General features: G+C 41.0%; 1 protein-coding gene across 3 annotated transcripts in view; it reads left to right on the top strand.

The window, feature by feature from the left end:
• The first annotated feature begins 490 nt into the window (after positions 1-490).
• The window catches only part of LOC132872830 (BOLA class I histocompatibility antigen, alpha chain BL3-7-like), a 160,164-nt gene continuing 135,191 nt past the window's right edge, over positions 491-25,463 (top strand). For all 3 annotated transcript variants that reach the window (XM_060907924.1, XM_060907923.1, XM_060907925.1), the window contains exons 1-3: positions 491-749; positions 22,338-22,601; positions 24,811-25,083. In XM_060907924.1, coding sequence (XP_060763907.1) covers positions 620-749; positions 22,338-22,601; positions 24,811-25,083 — 667 coding nt within the window. In that variant the 5' untranslated portion in view covers positions 491-619. The remainder of the gene's footprint in view (positions 750-22,337; positions 22,602-24,810; positions 25,084-25,463) is intronic.

Here is a 25,463-nt window from a genome sequence, read left to right as displayed (position 1 = left end):
CCTGGACAAGTCGCCAGGTCATCACAGGGCTGACACATAGACACAGACAACCATTCACACTCACATTCACACCTACGGTCAATTTAGAGTCACCAGTTAACCTAACCTGCATGTCTTTGGACTGTGGGGGAAACCGGAGCACCCAGAGGAAACCCACGCGGACACGGGGAGAACATGCAAACTCCACACAGAAGGGCCCTCGCCGGCCCCGGGGCTCGAACCCAGGACCTTCTTGTTGTGAGGCGACAGCGCTAACCACTACACCACCGTGCCGCCCCTAAACAGTTTCTATCAGGAAAAATATCACAAATCTTCCATATGATCAATTTTCACAAACTAGTAAAAATGTTTCAGACGGTCAATTATTATACTTTTAGATTGTTTTTCTCTCTGTGTGTGTGTGTTTCAACAGAGACCTAAAATTGGGTTATTAATGTGTGTGGCGTGGTGTCAGCTTTTATTTTGAAGTTCTGCAGAGTACAGAAGAATAGAGGAGCCAGTATGAAGTACCGCACGACTATGAACTTTATGGATTGTCTAAAGTTATAATGACTGAGAATCAGTCACCCTTCCTCTAGTATGTTACCGCCTATAGACAGGACTTTACTTAAGTTTAGACATGGAACTGTTTTTTTTTTCTTTTTGTTTATTTTGCCTCTTTCCTGGGAAATGTTTGGACTATAACACGGAGCTCGACAGTTCCGGAAGTTCCGTTTATCTTCCGCTTTCTGTTCATCTTTCATCAGCAGGTGAGTTTAGTGTAATTCCTTCTCACTGAAAGATCCGCGGACACTAGTGGAAAGTTTTAACTGTTTACTGAACACATGCCGGCATCATTACACGTGCCGTGGCCCTAACAGGAACATGCACTACTTCCGCCATACAGCCTTTTTAATCAGACTGCCATAAGCCTATATTGCCACCTACAGGACATTTCTGAGATCACACTCCCATTTACTGCATTAAGGCTGGGTTGCACCAGTATGGTTTAATTTTTAAACTGGATTAAATCACAGTTTACTGACTAATTATGTTGCACCAAACTTCAACCTAGTTTAAATCTAGTTTACATTAATCTCTGGTTTAATCTAAACCATGGATAATCTCAGATTTAAATCACACTTAAACGTAGATTAAATGTAAATCTGTTGCACCAGTGATTTTAAACCCAGGATAAACCTGGATTGCCAGTTTAAAATAAACCACCCCTGGAGGAGGTTTAAGTTAGAGGTTTTCAGTGTTACTGACAACATGGCTGCATATATTCGCTTGTTGGAATTAGAAGAAAGAGTTCCACGCAGGAATATTCGAGATAGGCTTAACGCTGTGCTATTTTATAGCAACGGTGAGTTTTTCCAGCGGTACAGATTCACAAAAGAATCTGTAATTTACCTCAATGGGAAAGTTGGACCAGCTATCAAGCACAGAAGTGACAGGAACGCTGCTGTGCCGCCACTTCTCCAGCTCTTGGTTGCTTTGCGCTTTTATGCCACAGGTTGCTTTCAAATGGTTGATGGGGATCTATTTGGAGTTCACAAGTCCACAGTTTGCAGAATTGTCAACAGGGCGTCAAAGGCTATTGCAAGCTTGAGAGATCAGTTCATTCGTTTTGAGCAAAGTAGGGAGATAACAGCTGGATTCTACAGAAAAGCAGGATTTCCTGGGGTAATTGGCACTATTGACTGCACACATTTTAATATCTAACCCAGGTCGTGAGAATGGGGAACTTTTCCGCAATCGCAAGGGCTACTTCTCTATCAATGTCCAAGTTGTGTGCGATAACCAGGCCCAGATTACAAACATTGTTGCAAGATGGCCAGAATCCACACATGACAGTCGGATTTTTGAGAACAGCCATCTCTGTGCACTTCTGGAAGGAGGGGAGATAGGTGGCTATCTAGTGGGAGACTGGCTATGCATGTCGCTCATACCTGATGACTTCACTCTTGAACCCTGAAACTCAAGCTGAAAGGAACTACAACAACTCTCACATTCAAACAAGAGCAGTTGTTGAGAGAGCATTTGGGATGTGGAAGCGAAGATTTCCATGTTTGAGATTGGGACTACGCACCAAACTGGACACTACCCTAACAGTAATAGTAGCAGTGGCTGTGCTTTACAACTTTAGGAAGAGAGTCAGAGACGAGCTGCCAGAGGAGAATGAGGACCCACATGAGGATGAGGATGTTGAGGATGTGCAAGCAGGCCTACAAAATGCTGCAAATATCAATGGAAATGCTGTGAGGAGAACACTGATTGAAAACCACTTTGCAGTCTAATCAAGGTAAATCAGTAATTCCAGAGCTATGATTTAAATTTGTTATGACCCAACTAATATACAAAATATTTTTTGTCATCCATACAGGGAGGAACCCTGATGGGACTTTTTATTTACACAATGTAACAATTTAAATACACATGAAACATTTAAAGCATATGCAATGAAAAAACAATAAACTTATTAAAACAAAAATGTGATTACATCATTTCATTCAACAGAGCCCCGAGGGAGGCCTCGGGTGGCTGGCTGATCTCCAATTTTTGCTTTTGAAGTGTTAAAACTTCCTTTTTAAGTAAAAGCATTTCTTTGAAAAGCTTTGCATTTTCAATGTCCAGAAGACACCGCTCTTTCTCAAGTTCTATAATTTCATGATGCTTGGTGCGCTTCGCAGGAGGTGGTCTAAGAGATGGTACTGTTGCTCCGATGACACCGTTCACAGGTTCCAGGACAATGACGGTGTCCTCTATTATCCCAAAACACAAACACGCAAAGGAGTAATCATTAGACCAGAGAGGCATCATCCTCAGCTTTTATTGCCCTCTCCTAACTGGCCATTATTTTCCAAGCCAAGACAAATCAGAACAAAATAAAAAACCCATAAATATAATAAATTGTTATTTAGAATATAAGTTAAAAATTAACAAGTGTATGCCTGTGTCATTACATTGTATTTGATGTTTGTGGGCCTCGGTCTAATTAGGCACTTTAAATTTTGGTATGAGCCGAATGCTAGGCTACAGGACTTCGGTGAAACCACAAACTTTGCTTTTAATTTTATGCAAGGTGCTAGTGGAAATCAGTAGGCTGCTGCAGATGTTAATGTTTATTTTTATGTTTTCTATTGCATCAGTTATAAATAAATATTCATAAACAATCTTCATTGGATTATAGGAGAGATGTGTCTAACAAGAATGTTATCCTTTTGGTGAGTAACTTTAAGCAGCTACATTAGCCTACTGTGTATAGATGAATATAGCGTTAGCATCGTTAGCAACTTACCAAAGTCTGTTGTTTTATCTAGAGATCCATCGTCGTCGTAAGGGTTGGGGAGGGGAGCAATCTGCTGTGGGATAATCTCGGTGACTTTAGCAGACAACGGGTCGGTGTTTTCTTTTTGTCTTCCCCCGCCAGTTTTAAATCTCTCTTGTCTGTCTTCAGCCACATCCCCTTTCGCCTTGCTCTTCAGATTTTTCCAGCAGCCTTTAAGTTGAGCCTTGTCCCTTGACTCCTTAATGCCAGCTGATGCATTGAACCTCTCCGTTAACTCCAACCACACCTGCTCCTTCTTTTCAGATGTGACACTGTCTGTTTTCTTGTCCTCAATCACTTTACCAAACTCCTCCATGAGCTCAGCCAGCAAGTTTTTTTCAAATGATGAAAAATTTGAGCCTCTGTGCCGTGGTGCCATGATGGTAAAAGATCACAGGCCGTTACTTATTATAGCCATTTAAGCGTGAGCGATAATAATGATACAGTGTAACGGTAGTCACGAGACGTTTGTTTAAAAAGTAGTAAATGTTCTCCTTGTATCATTATTTTGGTGTCATTTATTAGGCTTTGTATTTATTTACATCTTGTCAGAATCCATCATGGTGGACAATAAACATAGATTAATTTTATTTTAATCCTCGCTTAAAATGGTTTAACTAATCCAAGGTTAAAATTAAGATGTTCAACATATCTCTGATTGATTTAAACCTGATTTAAGCATAGATTTACTAAACCTAGTTTAGGTCTAAACTAGGTTTAATTTATGTTGGTGCAACCCAGCCTTAGAAATGTAAAATATCAACTCAGTGAAAGCTGTGTGTGTGTGTGTGTGTGTGTGTGTGTGTCAGTAGTGACAGAGTGTAAATTACACAGCTCACTCTGGGGAATAAAAAAGTGTAATATGGTACGGAAGGTGTCACCAGAGGTTTTCTTTTGAGGTGCTTCACTTTTCAGTGATGTTTTGCTCTCCGCTCTGAAATTGAGGATTTTCAATTAATTGCTGCCAAGGAGGGTGTTTTCATAGTTTTTTTTTTTTTTAATTTGTGTGTGTTTGTCTGTAAACAGGATTATGCAAATACTAACAGCCCGAGTTTAATTAAACTGGGTGGAAAGGTGTAGCAGGGGCCAAAGAGGAACCCGTTAGATCTCAGAGCGGGACCGACTCACAGGCCGGTTTGATCAGTTGCGACGTTTTGTCTTGGCGGAGGTCTGAACTCTGAGTGCCCTTGAACACCGACCACTCGCACGTGCATGCGCAGTACCCGCTCAGCGGCAGACCGCCATTTTGTATGAAACACAACATATTCAGGTCACGGGATTGTTTTGTTTTGTTTTTTTCCAAATACAACCCCAATTCCGGGGGCGGCACGGTGGTGTAGTAGTTAGCGCTGTCGCCTCACAGCAAGAAGGTCCGGGTTCGAGCCCCGTGGCCGGCGAGGGCCTTTCTGTGCGGAGTTTGCATGTTCTCCCCGTGTCCGCGTGGGTTTCCTCTGGGTGCTCCGGTTTCCCCCACAGTCCAAAGACATGCAGGTTAGGTTAACTGGTGACTCTAAATTGACTGTAGGTGTGAATGTGAGTGTGAATGGTTGTCTGTGTCAGCCCTGTGATGACCTGGCGACTTGTCCAGAGTGTACCCCACCTTTCGCCCGTAGTCAGCTGGGATAGGCTCCAGCTTGCCTGCGACCCTGTAGAACAGGATAAAGCGGCTAGAGATAATGAGATGAGATGAGGCAACCCCGATTCCAAAAAAGTTGGGACAAAGTACAAATTGTAAATAAAAACTGAATGCAATAATTTACAAATCTCAAAAACTGTTAGTTTTTTTTTTTTTCTTTTTTATCAGACATCTAATTATTTGGGTTTGTTTACCTGACATGTTTCGACGTACAACTTCCGTCTTCCTCAGAGTGTCACCGGATGTTAATTGGTGACGCATCTTTTATCAGCTGCTGTTTCTGAAGGCGTGGCCTTCCTGTCTGGTTTGACAGGTCGGTCACGCCTTCTACTGTCTGTTTGTCCCCTGCAAGATGGCACTCCAGGTGTGGGAGAGCATGTATGCTCCCTCATCCCGGTTGATGGTCCTCGGGCTTCGCTTACGGATCTCCATGGCCTCCCTGATCCAGCGCTGATGTTTGTTATCTTCTGTGCGGATGACTCTGGCATTTCCCCAGTCCATAATGTGATTTTCCCTTTTACAGTGATCTGTTATAGCTGACTTATAATTTTCCTGTTGTGCCTTTTCTTTTATTGTTCGGGTTTGTCTTGTAGCTGTCTCCTTTTCGCACTCTTTCTTATGTTCATGTTTTCTTGTGCTGAAACTCCTTCCTGTCTCCCCAATATAAGTTTTATTGCATAATTTACATGGAATCTCATATATGGTGTTGCATCTGTTGTCCGGATGTATTCTGTCTTTGGGATGAACCAGGATCTGACGGAGTGTTGTGTGTGTGGTTTGACAGGTGTGTTAACATTGTGTTTCCTCATTACTCTTTGAATGCGTTCCGTTATTCCTCTGATGTATGGTAATGTAACTACTCCCCTGTGTTCTTGTTTGTTAGTTTGTTTTTTCTCTTTCTTCTGTGTTTTGTTGTTTTTAACCTGTTCCGCCCCTTTGGATATTGCCCATTGTGGATATTGACATGCCTTCAGTGCGTGTTGTATATGTTGTTCCTCCTGTTCTTTGTCCTGTGGATCTGTAATTATTGCTGTGCGTTCATGTAATGTTCTAACTACGGATATTTTGTGCATTATGGGGTGTTCGGAAGTCCAGTTTAAATATTGGTCGGTGTGTGTGGGTTTTCTGTGTACTTTTATTTTGATATCCCCATCTTCTGTGTGTTGTATTTTTAAATCCAAAAATGCTATTGACTGCTCCGTTTCTTCTTCATGTGTGAATTTTATATTGCCGGTATTGTCTATGGTGTTAAGATGGTCGGTGAGTTGTTGAGTGTGTCCCCTCTTTACTTTTTCCAATATGTCGTCCACATACCGTTTCCAGAGTGTTGGTCTGTATTCCGCTGGTATTGTAGTGAGTGCTTTCTGCTCCAGATCCTCCATGAAAAAGCCGCACATGATGGCTGATAGTGGGTCTCCCATGGCAAAACCTTCCTTCTGTCTGTAGATTGTATTCCTGAACTGAAAGTATGTGGATGTGGCGATGAATTGAAGAAGCTGAGTGATGTCTTGTACGGTGAGGTTTGTACGTTTCTTGAGCGTCCTGTCTGTTTTTAATTTGTCTTGTACTATCTGTATGGTGGCTTCCGTGGGTGTTCTGGTGAAAAGAGATATGACATCATGTGAAATGAAAACTTCATCTTGCTGCATTTTGATGTTTTTTAGTTCTTCTGCCAGATGTTTTGAGTTTTTGCAGTGTTGGTCTGTGAGTCCTAGTAATGGTTTAATTATTTCGGTAAGTGCTTTTGATAAGTTGTATGTGACCGAACCAATGCTATCTACTATGGGGCGTAATGGTGTTCCTGGTTTGTGTATTTTTGGTGTGCCGTAAATCCTGGGGATGACATTGGCTGTGGGTACTAAATGATTGTAATCCTGCTTATCTATTTTATTTTCATTGAGTAGTGGTTTTAGTAGTGCTTTAAGTTTCTTTTTCTTGTCTTCTGTTGGGTCTTTTTTTAATATTTCAAATGCGTTGTCGCAGAGTAATTCATTCATTTTTCGTTCATATTCATCAGTGTCCATAATAACTGTTGTTCTGCCTTTATCTGCTGGGAGAATTGTGATATCTTTATTTTTTGCTAATGTTTTCATGGCTTTGGCTTCCTGTTTGGTGATGTTGCTGGGTGGTGGTTTGGCCGTTTTCAATATACCAGCTATTGCGTTTCTTAGTGCTGCTTTTTGTCCCTGATCCTGTATTTTCTCACATGCTAACTCAGTTGCCAGAATGAATTCGTCGTGTGGTATGTTGTTCAGTGTGACAGCGTAGTTGAGTCCTTTTGCTAATATACTGCATTCTGCTTGTGAGAGTTTGTACCTTGATATGTTGTAAATCCATTTGTCGTTGATGTGTGCGTGCTCCGGTTCTGCCTTCTTTTTCTGTGCGATGAGTTTGTCCAGTTTTCGTATTTGTCGGGTTTTTGTCTCTGTGAATTCCTGTTCGTGTATGTCTGCCAAGTGTCCGTGTATTGCTATTTCCATTTCCTTGTTCTGGGGAAACCGGCGTTTGAAAGTTTCCGTCTCTCTGTGTAGTTCGCTGTTGATATTATTTAGTTTATCCGTTGTGCACCGTATCTGTTCTTTTACCAGAGTCATCCGCATTTTCCTGATCATCTTTTCCGCGTTTCTGGTTGGAATCGGGTTCTTGATGTTCAGGCTGGCCGGTACGACTTCCTCATCCCGGCAGCGCAGATTGAATCTCAGGTGATTCCTGTAGCGTGCCCGTTTCCGTGTCAATCGCTCTAGGCGGCGAAACTCCTTGATGCTTTCGTCTCCGTAACTAATTCTTAATCTTTCGATTACGTTCATTATGTCTTATATTAAATATAGTTAGTTTTTTTTTTCTTTTTTTTGTCTGATAAAAAAGAAAAAAAAAAAAAAACTAACTATATTTAATATAAGACATAATGAACGTAATCGAAAGCTCAAAAACTGTTATTGTATTCACAATAGAACATAGACAACATATCAAATGACGAAAGTGAGACATTTTGAAATTTCATGCCAAATATTAGCTCATTTGAAATTTCATGACAGCAACACATCTCAAAAAAGTTGGGACGGGGCAATAAGAGGCTGGAAAAGTTAAAGGTACAAAAAAGGAACAGCTGGAGGACCAAATTGCAACTCATTAGGTCAATTGGCAATAGGTCATTAACATGACTGGGTATAAAAAGTGCATTTTGGAATGGCAGCGGCTCTCAGAAGTAAAGATGGGAAGAGGATCACCAATCCCCCTAATTCTGTGCCGACAAATAGTAGAGCAATATCAGAAAGGAGTTCGACAGTGTAAAATTGCAAAGAGTTTGAACATATCATCATCTACAGTGCATAATATCATCAAAAGATTCAGAGAATCTGGAAGAATCTCTGTGTGTAAGGGTCAAGGCCGGAAAACCATACTGGGTGCCCGTGATCTTCGGGCCCTTAGACGGCACTGCATCACATACAGGCATGCTTCTGTATTGGAAATCACAAAATGGGCTCAGGAATATTTCCAGAAAACATTATCTGTGAACACAATTCACCGTGCTATCCGCCGTTGCCAGCTAAAACTCTATAGTTCAAAGAAGAAGCCGTATCTAAACATGATCCAGAAGCGCAGACGTCTTCTCTGGGCCAAGGTTCATTTAAAATGGACTGTGGCAAAGAGGAATACTGTTCTGTGGTCAGACAAATCAAAATTTGAAGTTCTTTATGGAAATCAGGGACGCCGTGTCATTCGGATTAAAGAGGAGAAGGACGACCCAAGTTGTTGTTGTTGTTGTTGTTGTTGTTCTTCTTCTTCTTCTAATAGTAATAAGTTAAATTTATATAGCGCCTTTCAGAAAACCCAAGGACGCTTTACAATTATAGACAAGGAAAGAAAAAATAAAAATAAATAAAAAGTAAAAAGTCCACCAAGTAGGGTCAGAATGTAATTCCAGTGGTGTAGCAGCCACAGTCCCACCAAAAGGCGCACGAAAACAAGTCCCACATCTCCAGCACCGCCGCCGTGATGCCATCAGCAACATCGCTCGAACACCACGCTGTGGATCCACAAAGTGAGCAGAGAAGCTCCGCCACGCAGAGCGCTGGTGTGTCCCAAACCGCCTGCACAGCTGCTGCGACACCACTGAGCAACATCGCTCGGTTCATCACGCCAAGCGTTAAAGCGTAGAGCGCTGGACAACCACGATGTAAAATGAGCAACGAGCTCACTGCAGTCCACAGCTGGGAGCGCAGGCATCACCCACAGCGAACCAAGGCCTGGAGGGAACCAACGCCCAAAACTAGGTCCGGAGCTACACCACAACTGGCGGACAAAACACTCAAACAAACATCAAACTACACAAACACACAGAAAAAAAATTAGAAAAATAAATAAAATAAAATAAAAAAGCTCTGGTGAGATGCGGCAGCCAGAACGCGCACGACGTACTCTCAACCGGAAACGGAAACGAAAAAAAAAAGTAAAAATCAGCGCTCAGTTCAGAAGCCGGCATCTCTGATGGTATGGGGTTGCATTAGTGCGTGTGGCATGGGCAGCTTACACATCTGGAAAGACACCATCAATGCTGAAAGGTATATCCAGGTTCTAGAGCAGGGGTGTCAAACCTGATCCATAAAGGGCCTTGTGGCTGCAGGGTTTCATTCCAGCCATGCAGCAGCACACCTGACTTGGCTCATTCAATCAACTGAACTGTCTTCACACAGTCAAATACTTGCAGCCACACCCACCCTTGATTAAAGGGTGGGTGTGTCAGTTGATTGAATAAGCCAAATCAGGGTGCTGCTGCATGGCTGGAATGAAACCCTGCAGCCACACGGCCCTTTATGGATCAGGTTTGACACCCCTGTTCTAGAGCAACATATGCTCCCATCCAGACGACGCCTCTTTCAGTGAAGACCTTGCATTTTCCAACATGACAATGCCAAACCACATACTGCATCAATTACAGCATCATGGCTGCGTAGAAGAAGGGTCCGGGTACTGAACTGGCCAGCCTGCAGTCCAGATCTTTCACCCATAGAAACCATTTGGCGCATCATAAAACGGAAGATACGACAAAAAAGACCTGAGACAATTGAGCAACTAGAATCCTACATTAGACAAGAATGGGTTAACATTCCTATCCCTAAACTTGAGCAACTTGTCTCCTCAGCCCCCAGACGTTTACAGACTGTTGTAAAGAGAAAAGGGGATGTCTCACAGTGGGAAACATGGCCTTGTCCCAACTTTTTTGAGGTGGTGTTGTCATGAAATTTAAAATCATCTAATTTTTCTCTTTAAATGATAAATTTTCTCAGTTTAAACATTTGATATGTCATCTATGTTCTATTCTGAATAAAATATGGAATTTTGAAACTTCCACATCATTGCATTCCGTTTTTATTTACAATTTGTACTTTGTCCCAACTTTTTTGGAATCGGGGTTGTACTACTACTAATAGACCCCTTCGCATGTTTGTAAACAAACCGACCGTTGCCAGGATGCGCGCGCAGCCTGGACTCAGAAACAATGGCGCTGCCCATAGACCGGCATTATGAGCTGTCATATTATGCAAAACAATTGTCGTTACAAGATCGAGAATGCTACATAAATAAGTTAACTCTAACAAGTGGACATCGCCTACCGGATCCGTATTTAATTAAAGAGTGCACGGACGATGTTAGCAAGTTCCCTGGTATACAATGGCCAGATATATACTCGTAGCTTTAGCTACAACAGCAAATACCAACACTAAACAGCAATTTGCAGGAGGTAATGGCATGAAAGGAATGATAGTGTAACGAGTGCAGCTAAGAGAAATCAGAGCTGCGTAAAAAGCGAGAGGCAGAGACCAGAAATGAAACTGAACGGGGCGGGAGCTAGGGTAGAGCAGTCAACGTAAGTTGGCATTTAGAGTGAGGGCACACAATTTTACCTTTCCATCCTTGCTTTAAAATTGTGATTTTCGGCATACACAAATAATGATGGCACAAAATCTGGACTGCTTGAGTCAAGCGAGACCTCTCCTACAAACACAATTGCATGCAAAGCTAAGTTAACATGCTAATAATATTCATTACATTGTGTAACTGTGACCCAGCTAATCAGACAAACGTTACCAAAGTATTTTGCTACATCAATAAACGAAGACTAGAAAGAATAAAAAAGAAAGATTTAATAAATAGCCTGATCTTACCTGTGATGAAGTGGGCGCTGCAAACCCGCGCATTTTTGATGGTGCTTTCATCCCAGTCTACACGTTTGATGGCTTGTAGCCATAGATGTCGGCGATTTTTTTGGAATGGGTGAGATCCTGCTGGAATTCTGTACATTTTAACCCCATCACTGCTATGATTCTGACACCCGACAACACAACAACTAGGCATTCGCTGAGTCTTTTTTGAGTCCAGGCTGCGCGCGCAATTTCTGCTTACATATGAATGACGTTTACTGCGAAGGGGTCTATAATAATAACATTAACAACAAGTATTACTAGTAGTATTATTGTTTATTATCAGTTCAATCATTATATCAATGTTCACTATTAAAAACAAATTATCTATAATCCATGAATAATTGTTTGTATCACTACTACTAATAGTAATAATAATTACTACTTTTTTAATAATAATTTTAACTATTCTTATAACTCAATTTTATAGCATTTTAATAATCACTACTTATTATTTCTTAGTATAATTTAGTAGTTGATAATAATTACTACTTATTATTAAATTACATTTTGATAATCACTGCTTATTAAGTAGTAATTAATAATACTGAATTATAATAATTGCTACTCTAATTATTAATATAGCCAATAAGTAGTGCTTATTAAAATGTTATAAAATTGAGTTAATTTTTTTAAAATTATTATTAAAAAAGTAGTTTATTATTATTATTATTATTATTAGTAGTAGTAGTAGTAGTAGTAATACAAACAATTATTCATGGTTTATAGATAATAATTAATGATTATTTTTGAATAATGAACATTGATATAACAATTGCACTGATGATAATTAGTTTGCAGTTATTACAACACATTGATTAATATTGATAATGGTTATGAAAGGTGACAGTTGTTTTTCTGTGTTTAATGTAGGGGTGGGCGATATGGCAAAAATGTCATATCACGATTTTTTAACATAAAATCTCGATTTCAATTTTTTACCACGATCTTCCATCGAAAAAAAAAACCCAGGCATTTTGGGGCTACAAACCTTTCTGAACAGATTTTAATGAATAGTAGCAATTTTGCATGTGCAAACATTGTAAACACACCGATAACACTGATAAAGTGCACTATTGGTTGTGAAGACAACAACACTAAGTAAACATCACTCTGATAAAGTGAACATCCTCACTCTGATAAACATCACTCTGATAAAGTGCATTCTTAGAATATAAAAAAAGAAAGTAAAATATGAAATGTTGAATAACACACAGTCTTCGGTTATTTTGAAATGATTTAAGTATCAAAACACCAAATAGCTTTTTGAAAATGGTCCAGACTGGTGGTGGGGAGGCTTCTGCATAGCTTTATTGTGGCTGTTTGAATGTTGCTAGCACCAGCCTCTTGTGCTCGAAATGTAGTTTATATTTAAAGAAGCTTCCCCAAACTTGACAGCCAGAGACCTCTGCCCTCTCCCCAAAGAACCAGCGCGGGCATGGCGCGCCAGCCTCGGGACGTAATTCGCCACGAGGCGCGCCGCGGGGCTCCGCTTAGGTTTTGTTTCTATCCCGGGCTCCAGCCCGACTTTACAGCACCTCCGCACGAAGAGCCACGGTGCTCGGCTTTAGTTTCATTTTCCCATCGGCGGCTCCAGCCCCACTTTGGGCGCATAGCTCGGGCAGGGGAGGTCCCAGCCTCCCCAAGCTTAGAATGTGTAGATTCCATTTCTGACAATAAATTCCGTTTCAGACGCATAATTCCGCGATTTCCGTCCGTTTTCCGCGATCACAGATTTTCAGTCCCTCTACAGGTTAAGGACGTCTTATGTCTGCCGCGTTGTCGGGAACCAGCATAGAACGTCAAGTTATTGTACCCAAAGGGAAAAAAAGTTATTGCGCTCATTGGCCAAGGCGATCTATACGATTTCTCCACTTTGGCAGATCGTCTGCGATCTTCTACTCGTTCTTATTCTTAACGATTTTATATCGTCAGATCGCACACCCCTAGTTTAATGTAACGCTGTGATGATTGTATGACTGCATAAACAGGTTTATGCTGTTACCTGCTATAATGCAGAAGATACTCGATAATGTCCTCAGCCAACTGTGTACTGTACGACACTCAGACTGATTTTGCTGTCAGACACAAAATCACACATCATCAAAGATAATCTTTGGGGATTGAAATAATGCCGGCTAAGGTTGTTCAGCTGGTTCTACTTGCCGTTTATTGTTTTTGTTTTTGAAATGATTCATGGTGTTTTCTCCTTGCTGCTACAGTAGTTCTGCAGGCCCAAAACACACGACTTTGCTTCAGCTGTTTGCATGTCTAAGGGGCTCTGCATGCTCTTGCGACAAGGCTTTCGCAGATAGCTTTTCGCAGACAGTTGTAATTTATCATTGAGTGGGGAGTAATAGGCGTGCGCGATGTTATTCACCGCCACAACGCAAGGGGGCGCAAAGTCGCTAGAAGTAGTTGGTGGGTGTAGTTAGTGGAGCGTTTATCCTCCGGTTACTTATAATGACTAGAACTGGAGTCGTATAGATGTACGTACTTCCTCACTTCCTCGATCAACCGCTCTTCGTGCTGCTCCATCTTCGCTCGCGTTTTTAAAAATGGCGGTCGTGAAAACAAACCAAACCGGGAAAGTAGGGAAGCGGAAGTGCGTGTACAGCGGATGTAGAGTGGACCAATCAGAGCCCTCTTGTCTTCGACGCTGTCTACGAGGCTGTCTGCATTGGTCACAATTTTTGGGAGGTGCGCGCAGAGCGTCTGCGAAGGGGGGGGGCTTCGCAGACACCATCTGCGAGGACTGGGTTGTCAGCATAAATTTGCCTTAACAGTTGCCATTGATGCACCCTGCTGTTCACCAATTGTGTGCAGTCTTCAAGTTAGTAAAAAAAAGCTATCGCAGAAAACAGTTTTGTCATATTTATCATTTTCTTTGCCATGGTACAGTCTTAATTTTTCCATTTAGAAGTCTTGAAAAGGTCTTAAAAGTCTTTAAATTTGTACTTGAAAAATGTGCAGATACCCTGCTTATCCATGTAAATTCATTCTCCCAGGCAACCTGGTATTTGCATTCATATTTTTGCCGTTTGGTACTGGGTTTAGTGGCCATGGTGAATGACTGCTTGTAAAAAATGTCGGACAGCCTACGTTATGGAAGTGACTGTTGTTCTGTTCGTTGATTGGTTAAAAATCAGTTGATGTCAGCAGTGTTTCTCATATGTTTCTGATTGGACATATTCTGGAGTATTTTTAACTTGGTGGTAGGGATTTCCCAAAACCGGGAGATTATCCAGTTTTTAACAAATACGATCGGGAGGCAGGAGACAGAGGCTAAAATCGTGAGCCTCCCGCCGAAATCAGGAGGGTTGGCAAGTATGTAGTTGAGGCCCCAGAAAAGGATATCTGGTAAGTGCGAGTCATGCAAGTACAGGGCTCAACATTAACGCTTGTCCGGGACAAGTGATACTTTATGTCGGACAAGTTTATTGTCTCAGTTTCTTGTCCGATCGGACAAATGCCAAAATACGCCGATATTCGGGTTACATATCAAATTTATCAGTTTATTCACATGATTTTCGAAGCATCTCACTCGGCATATTGTTTTGATGAATCGCCGGATGTTTCTATTCGGAAAGAGCGATGTGCGCATGTGCAATATTCCACTTGCGAAACCGGCCAATGAGGTCAGAACACGCAGAACTCAAGGGTTGATAGATGAAGATGAATAGAAACTTTATTTGTATCCATTCATCTGTGAGTCAATAGAGGTGTGGAGGTTTTCATAACAAGATATATTATCTTGTCATTTGATAACTAGATTTCAGTGTATAATAATCAGTGATTTACAGTATTAATCAGTCAATTTTGTTATCAGTTGTTTTTATTTGTAGCATTGTTATTTGTTTCTCTTGTCCAAACTAGTGATATCTCATCAAGTCATAAATTTTATGATAATGTTACTTTTTGTGATATTTGTTACTGAACTGCAGAGTACTGATCTGTGTATATATAACGGTTAGTGTTTCTGGATCTCATAGTATAGTTATTTTGTTCTTAAAATGTGTTCATAATTTCTACTGTATTGGAATATATTGCTTCTGAACTTCAGCATAATAATTGGTGAATTATGGTATCAATCAGTCTGTTTTACTATATTGTAGGTGTATGTATGTGCAATTGGTCTTAAGTGATCAATCTCATTAAATCATTCAACCAGTCTCATTAAATCAGTCTCATTAATAATACCATTAATTTTGGTGCTTAATAATAAATTACCAAACAGCTAAATTATGGTATTTTCCAAATTGTTATGATCACTACCGTATTACCTAAATACTACAACCAATGGCGTTCATATACACTTTGGAATTCTTTGAGATTGTGTGACTTCAAAAATATCGGTACAACAGACAGTTTAACAGAATTGAATTTATTATAACAAAGATAAAAATGAGTAATAGCAGTTGAAATACATTCAAATGGTCCTCAGTGATATATATGTCGGTATGTAAGCATAAACAGTGATATATCTGGGTGTGTGTGGATGTGTGTTGGAGAGTGTGTGTGTGTGTGTGTGTGTGTGTGTGTGTGTGTGTGTGTGTGTGTGTGTGTGAGTGAGTGACAGAGTTGGGAGAGGGGGGCAGTCCCACCTCGTGTTTTAAGGAGAACAAAGGGGCGTATGTGTGGGGGAGGTGACCACATGGGGTTTGAGAAGACAAAGGATTAGCTCAGATTTGCTAATTCACTAGCTTATAGCATTCCTAAATTCACTGAAATCTTGATGAGGTCAAAATATGTGTCATAATGAAATTAAAGGTGTTAGGAAGGAATAGAGAAAAGAGCATGCAACGCTTATCTATTAACAATTGAGAGATCAAAACAAAATAGAACAATGATCAATTCAACACACTGAGTGTCTACAGTGTAAACAATTAAACCGTTCCTGAGTTTAAATTCACACTACTTCATAAAGCTAATTCCTAAGACTAGCTTTGTGCCCAAAAATGCCAGTCTTACTTCAGTATCTTGCTTATATGCAAAATTATAGAGACATTCCAAAACTTCTGAGTTCACAGGAGCACGTGAGTCGCTTCCATGGAAGTGCAGAGAATCCTTGGTCTGATGCTTTGTCGTTCGTGAAGGAAAGTCTCTGATCAAACAATGTGCACAGCAATTTAGTTAGAAGGGATCCGGTCGCTTCTAACTTTTAATTAAACTGCTTTGGGCGGCAGTTGTAACGCTACTCATAATACAAATAAAGGAAACCGGTTGTAACTCATCTGAGTTAGATCGTGCGATTTTGGAAGTTTACCGTGGCCAGTGGTAAATGAAAACGCGCTGAATTCTTACTTGCAAAGCAGACATCTGTATCTTGGATGCTCTGGTGAGCGGGCCTCTTTATCTCTGTAGAACGCGCTGGTTGTGACGAGATTCACAGCACCAAAGAGGCCGAGTTGGAAGTTTCCGGGTCACTTATAGCTTCAGGGAGGATGTGACGTAGGTGATCCCACCCAGGTGTGACATAGGTCATTGCGGAAGTTGGTTGATGGGATCTGTAGTTCTTAGATGGGACATGACTGTACCTCCAATATTTTTGAACTTTTGCCTCAGTATATCAAGTATTGATTACTTTTGATTCATAGATATTATGCATGTTGTGAATTCGGAAACAAATGCCATAAAGATTGTTGGGTTACAAATAGTTTTTGTGTTTTTTTTCTCAAATATTTCTTCGGACAAGTCAACTTCACATTTGGACAAGTAAATTTCCTTTCAACTTGCCCGACAGGACAAGTGGTTTCAAAAGTTAATGTAGAGTCCTGCAAGTATATATATATATTTTTTTATGTAATTTGGTCTAATAAAACCAATCTCTCCCCACAAGCAGGCCCAGCCGAACGCGCTTGTCACTCGCTGATTCCCATAATTTCCGGTTTCATTTTCATTTTGCAATGGCAACATGTGCAAGGAAGGAGTTTTTGTTGAACATTTCTTGGATTTTACATGAATACTAGGTGGGAACCCATCGTTTTGACCGTACTCGCAGAGCTGGTGCGATCTTTACTCGCTATTCGATTTCACAACTCACATTTGGCGAATGGCGAGTGGTTAAACTACATGCTGCAAATGCATTACATTTATAATTAGCAACAGAGGAAAAATATCATGCTGGATATCTTCAGAATAAAACAGTGTGTCTGTTGATTGAGCCTCCACATGTGGATGTTTATGAAGTAAAAAAAAAATGCATTATGATATGCTCACCATAATGTTTGATCTATTACAAAACCCTGCAGTAACGATGTCCCACTTTATCAGTATCCTCAAAAAAGATTTGGGGTTTGGTCAGTTGAGTGTTTTGTAATGATAAACATGGATAAACTGGAAACTTTTTTTTTTGAAAACCAGAAAGTAACGCGCTTGTCACTCGCTGATTCCCATAATTTCCGGTTTCATTTTCATTTTGCTATCGTAAGCATGTGATAACATTTGCTTTTTGAAAAAAAAAATTGTGAAAACTGAAAATGTTATGAAAAAAAGAAACTGCATTTTCTCCTTTTAGCACTGTCGCCTCACAGCAAGAAGGTTCTGGGTTCGAACCTGTCGGTCGACTGGGGCCTTTCTGTATGGAGTTTACGTGTTCTCCCATGTCACAGCTCCTCTTTTTGTGATTTGTGAAGGGAATGTGATATTTTACAGAGTTGCCATGGTGATGTGATCAGCTGATGTCACGCTGCAGAAACAGTAAAGTGTGGCAGGATTCCACTGTACATTGACTGATGGGGCAGAATCACATGCTAATAGTGAGGAACTGTCATAGTGTCACTAACAGGAAATAGGTTTTATATACAGTACTGTGCAAAAGTCTTAGGCCCCTTTTTTCATCCAAACTTTGTTATAGACTTCTATTTTATAACTTCTACATTATTGAGTACAAAAACATTTTAGAGTCCAAACATTCATTTTCCAGCACAAAATTAAATGTTACAGAAAAAAAGTTTGCATCTGAGCTAGGGCTGGGTATCACCAGATACCTCACGATACGATACTATGGCGATATTTTGCCCACGATAACGATAATATCACGGTACAGCGATTCTGTGATAATCGATATATTGCAAGAAATTTCAACCACATCACGATATCTGTGTCACTGAAGAAAATCAGAATTTATTGACCACTGTAAAATTACATTTCACATACATAACTACACACTCTTGCCAGACATATATTTGTCTCTATTCCACTGCTGGCAAAACCAAGAGTTGCTTCACTACAACATACAGAAAATTCCCATTTCTGTGCTAGTATTCTCAACTTTTCTGTAAGCATGGACACATCAGTGCTGCTTAACAAGCAGAATCAAATTGTTTTATGAAAACTTAAAAATTGCACTGCAGACTGCACATACATTTCAGTGCTAACACTAATATCAATTTGTTCTTTGTAAACTTGAGAACATATACCTGAGAACATTTAACTTGTGCTTATTTTCAGGGATGCAAACAGCGCGCCTTTTGGCAGATGGCGCCTTTTTCACGGCTGAATCGCGCAGATCCGAATTTTTTTGGGGTGGGGGGGCGTTGGAGTGTCTGATTATAATTCAAAGTAAATTCCGTATTAAAATTACTAAATAAGCAAATCCGTTACAGTCCATGAAACAGGAAGTATAAGGATGAGGAAAACACAGTTTAAATCGGGAAGCTGCGCACATTTGTGCAGCCTGAGCGGCAGGACTGCGCAAATGTGCGCAGCTTCCCGATTTAAACTGTGTTTTCCTCATCCTTATACTTCCTGTTTAATGGACTGTAACGGATTTGCTTATTTAGTAATTTTAATACAGAATTTACTTTGAATTATAATCAGACACTCCAACGCCCCCCCTAAAAAAAAAAAAATCGGATCTGCGCGATTCAGCCGTGAAAAAGGCGCCATCCGCCAAAAGGCGCGCTGTTTGCATCCCTGTATTTTGCAGGAACAACGCACTGTCTGAAACACATTGAAAAGTGCAGTGGGCATCTTAATTGGAGCATCTTAATTTAATTGGAGCGAAACAGGTTTTGCAAAGTGCATTCTCTTTGTCCGGCTCACTGGTTTTTTTTTTTCTCCTTTCCTTTGGAATCCAAAGTGCCTCCAAACATCTGCCTTAAAGTTCGGCGGCGTCTCTAGGTTTACGTTAACAGCCATGCTTGCCTGTTTTTTTTCCTCACTGCAACCGCCGGGGAAAAAAGAGAAGACGAAGAGTGCCTTGCAGTGAGGTAGCGGCACAGCGACACCTCGCGGAGCGGAGGTGCGGAAGTCGTACTGGATTTACAACCCGTCTGAAACATGATTTTATTATTTGAAAAAAATATCGATATTCAAATTTTGAGTATCGATATTGAATCGGAAGCCAAAGTATCGCGATATATCGCCGTATCGATATTTTTGCACACCCCTAATCTGAGCAGCATATTCCATAAGAGAGCACTTCAGATTACAAAAGAAAACATAATGAAGGCTACTGGGTTTTGGTGCAAAATGAAGCAAGTGTGACAGTGTCCAGAAGAACTGGGGCTGGTTCTGTAAGATGCTCAGTAAAATCTACAGCTCATTTCCGCATAAAACTGCCCTCACTGGACCGGAGACTACTGTTTTGTTTTTAAAGCAAAGGATCACCTTACACCAGATATTGACTGTTTTATTTATTATGGCTTACTCCTGCTTATAGTATTTTTTTTAAATGTTGAAACATCCATCCATTATCTGTAGCCGCTTTATCCTGTTCTACAGGGTCGCAGACAAGCTGGAGCCTATCCCAGCTGACTACGGGCGAAAGGCGGGGTACACCCTGGACAAGTCGCCAGGTCATCACAGGGCTGTTCAAACATTTAATTTCATTATTTTTGAAGGCAGTTTTGGTCTACAGCATTTCTTTACATGTGCCTAAGACTTTTGCACAGAACGATATATTAGAGCTTTAATAATCATGTTGGAGAAATGATAATCATTCATAATGCTAAATTGTGAAGGAATTTGTGAAGTTTTTGTCATAGCACCACCAACTGGCAATGAAACATGATGTTTAAATAACATTTTACATTCTTCTCTATAAAAATAATATTCACAGGAATTAATCACACCTACCCTTCTACATTAAAATGAAAACTTTTTACTTTATCGAATAAATGTTAAATAGCAACACAATTAATTCACATCTGACACTGAAAATCTTCCTGAATTATTCCACAGTGCATCCTGTGATGGAGCTGTTATTAAAAGCACTGTTCCTCCTGCTTTAACATGCCAACAGAATAATAGCACTTTTTACTGCTAACAGGAAGTGACACTCATATCACACACAGTTTATTGGTTTTAGATTACCTTTACCATGGAAGCACATTAGGATGATGTGCAGATAAAGTTGCCACGCTCTTGGTGTTTGGATCCTCCGGTCGCTGTTGCAGCTCGATTTTATCTTGCTGTTGTTAATAAATCTATCGCTTTGCTCTCAATGAAGGCGGTCACGTTTTTCTCCCTCTCCTCTCCCTTATCTTCCCTACTTTGCTCCTCTCATCTCGTCTGTCTGCTGTCTATACTTTTGAGAGACTCTCTCTGCACTGCTCTCCAAACTAAAAAATCATGGAATTGATAAATTGGTCTCTCAATGCAACTGACACTATTTTCTCGATGAGAAGTCTGCGTTCGGGGGAGCCGGCCTGCCCTGCCGGAACGTTCACAGCTGGCTACACGATGGACGCGTGGGAGAGGTGGCGGGTCGTGTGCCTGGCGGTTCTTTCTGTGGAGGACGTTGAAGACATCTACCCATTCGGAACCATGATTACAGGTCTTTTGCTGATTGGATTAGGCATTGCCCTGGTTTATCGAGGAAATCAGAAAACAGTGACAGCTGTCCAAAGCCCCATAAAGCTGCCCGACATGATTGAAGTGGTGGGCAGAGCTGTCGGCACTCAGACTGTGGCTATTCAGAACTTAAACCACAACATGGATAACATCATGGAGAAGCTTTTGGCTTTGCAAAGGAAAATGGATCGATTCGGAGACCAGAATGGACAAACAGAGTAGTCGTGTAAAAGAATGGGTCTACTCGCCCCAAGACCAAACAATCCCAATTTTATCTGCTTTCGGCCCCCTCAAACAGCACTGGCCTCGGTCAAGGTCGTTGCTGGAACAACAACTCCCCCTGAAGATCACTGCAGTGAGACGCTCTTGCATCCCTTCCCCCACTTCCCACGGTCACCTGCTGATTGTTGACTCTGTCTGGGACCCAATCAAGGTTTGTCTCCATGGCAACTTGCTGTGTTGTCGCTATGACAATCCTGCGGACTGAGGCACCAAGATTGTGATGCCAGGCGAAGCGACTCTCCAGGCCTACACATACACGAACTCCTACATACATACATATGCAATCACCCCTCCTACCCCCCCCCATCCAACGCCTTTGCTGCTTTTACCCCCAGTGTGACAAGCGGGTCCACGACCAGCGCCTTGAATGGCTGCAGGAACGGATGGCTGCTTGCTTGTGCTGGGTTACTTCCATCCCTCCCATCCTCACCCCCCTCCCCTGATGCAAGTCCCGAGTTTTTTCATGTTGTAAAAGTGTACTTATTATGTGCTTATGTTGCTGAGGTGTTTTTTTATGTTCCCACACTGTACTCCCCACAGGAGCATAGTGTGTGGGTTGCTTTTTTCTCCTCTCCTCTCCTCATGTTACTCTGTTTTGGTTTTTTTTCCATCCCTATCTTCCTGTCCTGTCTACAACCCCCCCCCCCCCCCCCCCCCCCCCCCCCCCGTCAAATTGTATATGTACGGATGGGTTGATGGCTAATTTCGCTTGTACTTGTGACTAGTGACAATAAAGGTTCATTCATTCATTCATAAACACTGCAGCCTGTGTCACTAAACAGATCTGACATTGTCTGGGCTCCGAATCTAATCCCGTCATCTACAATGGATTAAATAGATGTTTTATCATTATTTTAAAATCAATAATCTATAATGAAAAGGCAACAACATTTTTTTTTTCAGTAATTGCGAATTAAAAATCTTATTTACTTCCACCCGTGATCTTTGAAAGCGTGTGTGTGTGTGTGTCTGTGTGTGTTGAGCGGTCTTATTAACTCAGTCAGTAGGTGGGGATTTTGGTGACATTGTTCTGAATTTTGTAGAATTTATACATCTTTATAGTTTTACTTTAAATGTAATGAGTTACTAAAACTTTACCCTTTTACAGGCTCACACACTCTGCAGTACCAGTACACTGCTGTCAGAGGAACAAATCTCCCAGAATTCACTGCTGCTGGTCTGGTGGATGAAGAGCAGTTTGTGTTCTATGACGACAACAAAAAGGAGATGATCCCAAAGACAGAGTGGATACAGAAGATGAGAGATGATGATCCACGTTACTGGAACAGAGAGGCAGAGCGTATGGTGGATCAACAGGACCGTTTCCATGTCTTGATGAAGCCAGACACGCATATCTTTAATCACACTGAAGGTGAAACACTCAGAGTTTTAATCACTAATGCACGCACTGTACTCTGTGTACACACACACACACACACACACACACACACAAGAATTTTATTGAACACTTAGTCATATTTTGTCAGTTTTCAGGCTCCATATGATGTTTTTAATAATAATAATAATTATTATTATTATTATTATTATTATTATTATTATACCCCCGCTCCGAAGGAGGAGGGTATACTGGTTTACCGCTGTCCGTCTGCCCGTATCTCCGTCTGTCTGAAACACCCTTTTCCTCAGCAAACACAAATCATAGCCACTTGGTACCAAACTTCAGCTTGGGGTTCTATACCATGTGTACCGTTTTCAGGTCTGTCGCACATTGACTTCCTGTTTACTGACTGAATGTATTTACGAAACATATAGAGTGGATTTACAAAATTTTTGTAACACTTTTCTCAGTAACTACAAATCACAACTGCTTGATATTTGGTACTGAGCTTCAGCTTGGGGTTCTATACCATGCACACTGTTTTCAGGTCTGTCGCATGTCGACTTCCTGTTTACTGACTGAATGCATTTATGAAACATATAGGGTGGATTTTAACGCTATTTCAAGAAGCAAAATGCTATTTCAGAATGACAGTTTACCAGGATGCTGTTTGAAATCCCTGGGGAGAGACACTGCTCTTTACTTACTTGTTTCAGGGTTCATTATTTGTTGAAGTCAACATTCATAATAAGTGTCCTATTCCTTCGATCGCTTGCGTTCTGATCTACCGTAAGTGAGAGTGGCGGGGGGATACGGAAGCGAGCAGTAGCTCACAGTTGATCTTGTTTATATTCTGCAGTAGACCTGGTCCATCAGAGCCTGCATTGGTATTTTCTGCTTCCTGTGATGCTGTTTAAATGCTTAATATCCCTAAAATTAGCACAAGCTGCTAAAGCTAAAAGGCTATAGTTGATTTCAGAAGTTTACATACACTCATATTGGACATGAACATCATGGGAATATTGGACTTTCACTGATGTCTTTGAACAATTCTTTATCTGTGGCAGAATGATTGTACAATTTACATCTTTAATTAAAAACAAAACAAGAATTTAGTGTAAATGTTTTCATTTATTTTAGGTTTTCTGAAAACAATACATTGTCAAACATATACATACAGCACACCTAATCTTTGGTGAAATGCCCCTTAACAAGCTTCACTTTGACCAGATGCTTTTGTTAGCCATCAACAAGCTTCTGGCAGAATTCAGGTTGGATATTTGACCAATTTTTTGGCAGAATTGGTAAAGTTCGGTTAAATTTGTGTGTTTCCTGGAACAGACCTGACTTTTATACGCATTCCACATATTTTCAGGAGGGCCATTCCAAAAGCTTCATCCTAGCCTGCTTTATCCCTCACAACCAGCTGTGATGTGGGTTTGGGGTCACTGTCCTGTTGGAATACCCAATTGTGTCCAAGTTTATGATGGTTTGAGGTTATGCTCACGCAGTAAGACATGTAAAATAGCTGTTGAGGAAAGACAGGGGAGGTGATTTTTAAAGCACTTCCTGTTTCTGACAGTACACCACTCTGTGTGGCTGCTCACCTGCTGACCTCTGAATGAGACGATGTCTTTATTTTAAATGACCTGTTAAAGACGATCCCCGTGAAATAAAGTTGTGGCTGTTCAGCTGTGTGTAATAAACCTGTTAAAGTAACACAGAAATACAGTTTCCTTTCTGACATCATCTCAGGATTTATTGTGAATCCACAAACGAGCACAGAACAATACTGATGTGCAAAATAACGTTCTGTATTCTCAGTAGTGCACAGTGGTTCTGTAACATCGATTAAACAGCAGCAGGTCATTATATCATCAGAGTCACAAACCCTTGGGCTTTGTCTCAAACTGCAGACTCTCACACTAAAGAGCTTCTCTCTACACTTTTAATGTTTTTTCTATTTAGGCAAACTACTGAGTGCCCATTATACAGTTTGGGTCACAGATTAAAACGATCCGAATATGTTTTTACTTTACACACAGAGCTGTGAATCCATGCAGTGTAGAAGGACACAAAACACACATTATTAAATATTCTTTTACTGACAATAACATTGTTCTACTACAAAGGGCAAAATGTAAAAAGGACGAGTAGAAAAACGCAGTGTAGCAGTTTGAATAGAGAGTGTAGAAGGAAAGTCAGCTCATCTGATCTCACCTCATTACGTGTGTGTGAGCAGGAGTTCATACACTCCAGAGGATGTACAGCTGTGAGCTTGATGATGACAGCACCCCTAGGGGATATGATCTGTACGGTTATGATGGAGAAGATTTCATGAGTCTGGATCTGAAAACTGGAACCTGGACTGCAGCGAATCCTCAAGCTAGAAAACTTCTAAAGAAGTGGGATCATAAAGATGAAGCTAAATACTGGAAGAGCTACCTGGAGAATGAATGTATCGATTGGTTAAAGAAGTTTGTGTCTTACGGCAGAGAGACTCTGGAGAGGAAAGGTAAAGTGTGTGATCTGCTCTGTTACTGTAACTGCAGCTGTTAGACAAACACACATCTTATACACACACATTGTGCGTATACTAATAACACACTCCTTCCCTGCAACACACACACACTGATGGTGCACTATGGCAGGGTTTTTTATACCAAAAGTAAAATAAAAATCCAAACCCCATTTTTCCATTTCTTTTCCCATATGTGTGCACGGCGGCACGGTGGTGTAGTGGTTAGCGCTGTCGCCTCACAGCAAGAAGGTCCTGGGTTCGAGCCCCAGGGCCGGCGAGGGCCTTTCTGTGCGGAGTTTGCATGTTCTCCCCGTGTCCGCGTGGGTTTCCTCCGGGTGCTCCGGTTTCCCCCACAGTCCAAAGACATGCAGGTT

Source organism: Neoarius graeffei, chromosome 24, assembly GCF_027579695.1.
Source record: "Neoarius graeffei isolate fNeoGra1 chromosome 24, fNeoGra1.pri, whole genome shotgun sequence".
NCBI lineage: Eukaryota > Metazoa > Chordata > Actinopteri > Siluriformes > Ariidae > Neoarius > Neoarius graeffei.
Note: the sequence above shows the minus strand (reverse complement) of the source record. Positions and strands in the feature narration are given on the sequence as shown.